Here is a 3,754-nt window from a genome sequence, read left to right on the forward strand (position 1 = left end):
CGCATTAACATCTGCTAACCATGTTTATGTGACAAATAAAATTTGATTTGATTTGATTTGAGAAGCTCCACCTAGATGGCTACTTTGTTGGAAGCCCTCAGTGGCAATGTTCATGCCAACATGGATTTCATCCATCTAGAGTCCTCTATCTAACTCCATGAGACTGACTCAATAGCCAGGTTTTGACCACCAAACGCAGGCCCCTAATTGCAATGAGGTGCACCTGGAGACAAATAGATACACCTGGGTAAATTAAGACATGTCACATAACATAAATACCAGGTGTATTGGATCTTGTTATCATCAGTTGCATTTTCTCTGTTAGTACCACTCCTGTACCTGGCATCATGTGCATTTTGAGACTGACGGTGGTCACATGTGAGTATACAAAATCTGTATCTGATGCAGATTAGAATTTAAATATATATGACAATGTTTGTATTTGTGAGTGAAAAGAAGTACATGTAATATGATTTGAGGGACATTCAGTTCCTTTTGGGCAAAAAGGTATTCAAAGCATGGAATATGAGACCAAATGCTGAACTTGCGTATAGAGACCAATGCTGAGTTGTAGCTTCATGGTCCAAGTGCATATGATGTTGAATGTTGCTGAACTAGCTGTGTGATGTTGTTTCAGTGCTGGCTACAGCTTGCTGCACACTAACAGATGGAGGTACTGTATGTAATAATGATGATACTACTTAACCAAGCTAATGTGAGTGGTGTGTAATTCCTGTTTATTTGTCCTGGCAGCAATCAGCATCACGTGTGAAGGCTCTGATGCTTTACTGCAATGTGGTAAGCTAGTCCACACTGCTGAACAGTATACTCACCGACCACCTATGATCGTTTATACTGTAGATTAGCGTCACTAGCCCACACCATAGAGACCCATACTTGGCTCTCCTTCGTGCCTCACTGTTCTCCATCTCCCTCAGATGGAGGTAAGATCCATATCAAGCGTGCGAACTACGGTCGTCGTCAACACGATGTTTGTTCTATTGGGCGCCCTGATAACCAACTCACCGACACCAACTGCCTCAGCCAATCCTCCACCAGCAAGATGGCAGAAAGGTACTAGAACCTGTAACTCCTTGGCTGTAGTGTAAACAACCACCAGCAAGATGGCAGAAATGTGCTGGAACCTGTTGTGTTTACCTGTATGAACTCATGACCTCAACATGTCTTTGAAACACACAGATGCGGTGGGAAGAGCGAGTGTATTGTCCCTGCATCCAATTTCGTTTTTGGAGACCCCTGTGTCGGGACTTATAAGTACCTGCACACCAAATACTCCTGTGTCCAACAGCAAGAAACAAGTCAGTCTCTGAATGTGTGCTAATAATATTTAGTATTTAATAGTATTTAGTATTTAGTATTTAATATTTAGTGTTGGTATGACTGTGTCATGTTGGGACATTGTTTAATTCTCCTACCCACTTTTAATCTTGTAAAAAAGTAAGCTCAGCTGATTGCTAGAAAAGGAATATAATGGGTTGGTTCCCCTATGGTACCAGCTTGTTAACTTTTGTTTCTCCAAGTGTAAACCACCCTCAACTGCTAACTAACCCTAGCAAGCTGTGGATATGCAACTTGTTTAATTTGAGTAGCCTATAGGGAGGTCAGAGACCTGGCAGTGTGGTGCCAAGATGCCGAAGGAACTGGTAGTGGACTACAGGAAATGGAGGGCTGAGCCCTTCCCTGCCAGGAGGCTAAAAGGATTGGTGTCAGCCCTCCGATTCTGAATTCTACACCATTGAGAGCTTTTTGACTGGCTGCATCACCACTAGGTATGGCATCTGACCACAAGGTGCTACAGAGGGTATCGCGTACGGCCCAGTACATCAGAGGCCGCGCTCCCTGCATCAGGATTTCGACACCACCTGTGTCGGCAGGCTCTACATTGTCAAAGACTCGCACCCCCCAAGTTATACTGGTCTCTGCTACTCCATAACAAATGGTACGGCTGCACCAAGTCTGGAACCAACAGGACCCTGAAAGGCTTCTACTTCCCCCAAGCCTTAACTGCCTTAACTGCTGAATGACTATCTGCATTGACCCTTTTTGCAGTAACTTTTTTGACTTGTCTCATATGCTGCTGCTGTTCCTTGTTAAATTGACATATCTAGCTCAATTAGCCAGCAAGAACATGGAAGGCAAGTGTCAAGCTTATATGATGCTTGTGCACTTAATCTGGTTTACCATGTTTCAGTGAACGGTAACTAGCTAGCGCAACTCCTACAGTTTTGCAGGGTTTATAGCCAATCTGACAGATGGCACAAACTGCACAGATTGGGTGTAGCGGGGTCGACTTTATTTTTTCAACAGTTTAGGTCTAGCCAGCCAGTTTGCTTAAAATGTTAGCATTTCGAGAACTGCTCATAAGGAAGTGAAACTAAAAGGTAACGGTGGAAGATGACGCGCCTAACTTTTTGTACTTTGGTTCATGCTAACGAGTTTATAATACTTTAGAAAATGCACCTGAAATCAAAATTCCCTGTTAGTGCGCATCACTAACACTTCACCAGGCTAATGTATGTCTTAATTTGTCTGGCCAGTGGTGTAACTCCTGTGTTGTCTTTGCAGTAAGCAGCATCATATGTGAAGGCTCTGATTCTCAACTACTATGTGGTAAGCTGGTCAACACTACCGTACAGTTTAATCATGTGGTGCCGTGTATATTAGTCACTAGCCCACACCAAGGTTTGTCCTTTCTCTTCCTCAGATCGAGGTGAGATCCGTATTCAGCGTGCCAACTATGGTCGTCGTCAACACGATGTGTGTTCCATTGGGCACCCACATCAACAACTCAAAAACACCAACTGCCTCAGCCAATCCACCACCAGCAAAATGGCAGAAAGGTACTGAAACCTTCAGTGTGCATTTAGCTGTAGGAAGTCATTGGCTGTGGTGTTAACCTCTACCTGTTGACACACAGGTGTGATGGAAAGCGCCAGTGTATCGTCAAGGTATCCAACTCTGTGTTCGGTGACCCCTGTGTCGGAACCTATAAGTACTTGGATGTGGCTTACACCTGTGACTGAATGTGAGTTTTGTATAGGTGCACATGACTGGGAACTAGAATTCGTGTTGTATTTTACCTTTATTTAGCATGGCAGTTAAGAACAAATTCTTAATTTCAATGATGGCCTAGGAACAGTGGGTTGACTGCCTGTTCAGGGGCAGAACGAAATATTTGTACATTGTCAGCTCATGATTTGTACTTGCAACCTTTCGGTTACTAGTCCAACTCTCTAACCACTAGGCTACCCTGCTGACGATTTTGTCTTGCAGGATATCTTCCTGGGGAACCTGAAGATGTACAAGGCTTCTGGGATATCTTCATCAGGTCGTGCTGTTTTCCTCCAACCCGTGTACATTGTGCTGAAGCATTTCTTAAACAATTTCTGAACTGTGGCTGAATTAAACGAAGCGGCAGGAAGACGATACTAGTTGCCTCTTGTACATTAATAAATGTCACACCAATATTACTGAACATGTGTCCTTTATTCTCTCTTACTGGTCCTAATTCGCATGCATCAACAGCTGGTCACAAAGCAGGCCTGGATAGGTAAACATTTTAATACAATGTGTAGACTCTACAAACCTTGCTCGTTAAGTGGTTGGCTCATGAACCAAATGTTCCCTTTCTGTGTAGATTCAGTTTGACTATTTCATCTGGTAATAAACATACTTACAGGGAAGCTGCCCAACCACATCACATTAGTCATCTAACAGCCTCTTAGCCAGAGAC

The 3,754-nt window shown here is 43.5% G+C and overlaps 1 protein-coding gene across 2 annotated transcripts; it reads left to right on the forward strand.

Moving 5' to 3' along the window:
* Positions 1-247: 247 nt before the first annotated feature.
* Positions 248-3,496, forward strand: LOC116366477 (L-rhamnose-binding lectin CSL3-like). Of its 2 annotated transcripts, none has more exons than XM_031818586.1 (9): positions 248-378; positions 638-673; positions 754-798; positions 939-1,074; positions 1,201-1,319; positions 2,587-2,631; positions 2,726-2,861; positions 2,939-3,046; positions 3,266-3,496. In XM_031818586.1, exons 1-8 carry the CDS (start codon positions 348-350, stop codon positions 3,042-3,044), a joined length of 654 nt encoding a protein of 217 aa, XP_031674446.1. In that variant the 5' UTR covers positions 248-347; the 3' UTR covers positions 3,045-3,046; positions 3,266-3,496. The 2 variants fall into 2 exon arrangements, with proteins under 2 accessions (XP_031674446.1, XP_031674445.1); XM_031818585.1 differs by having other exon boundaries at positions 249-378; positions 3,295-3,496.
* The last annotated feature ends 258 nt before the right edge of the window (positions 3,497-3,754 follow it).

Source organism: Oncorhynchus kisutch, unplaced genomic scaffold, assembly GCF_002021735.2.
Source record: "Oncorhynchus kisutch isolate 150728-3 unplaced genomic scaffold, Okis_V2 scaffold1496, whole genome shotgun sequence".
In the NCBI taxonomy this organism is placed as follows: Eukaryota; Metazoa; Chordata; class Actinopteri; order Salmoniformes; family Salmonidae; genus Oncorhynchus; species Oncorhynchus kisutch.

Coding starts and splice junctions, on each gene's coding strand:
- LOC116366477 (XM_031818586.1), top strand. CDS start 348: ATGTGCATTTTGAGACTGACGGTGGTCACAT. Junction 379..637: donor GAGACTGACGGTGGTCACAT/GTGAGTATACAA, acceptor ATGTTGTTTCAG/TGCTGGCTACAGCTTGCTGC. Junction 1,075..1,200: donor ACCAGCAAGATGGCAGAAAG/GTACTAGAACCT, acceptor TGAAACACACAG/ATGCGGTGGGAAGAGCGAGT.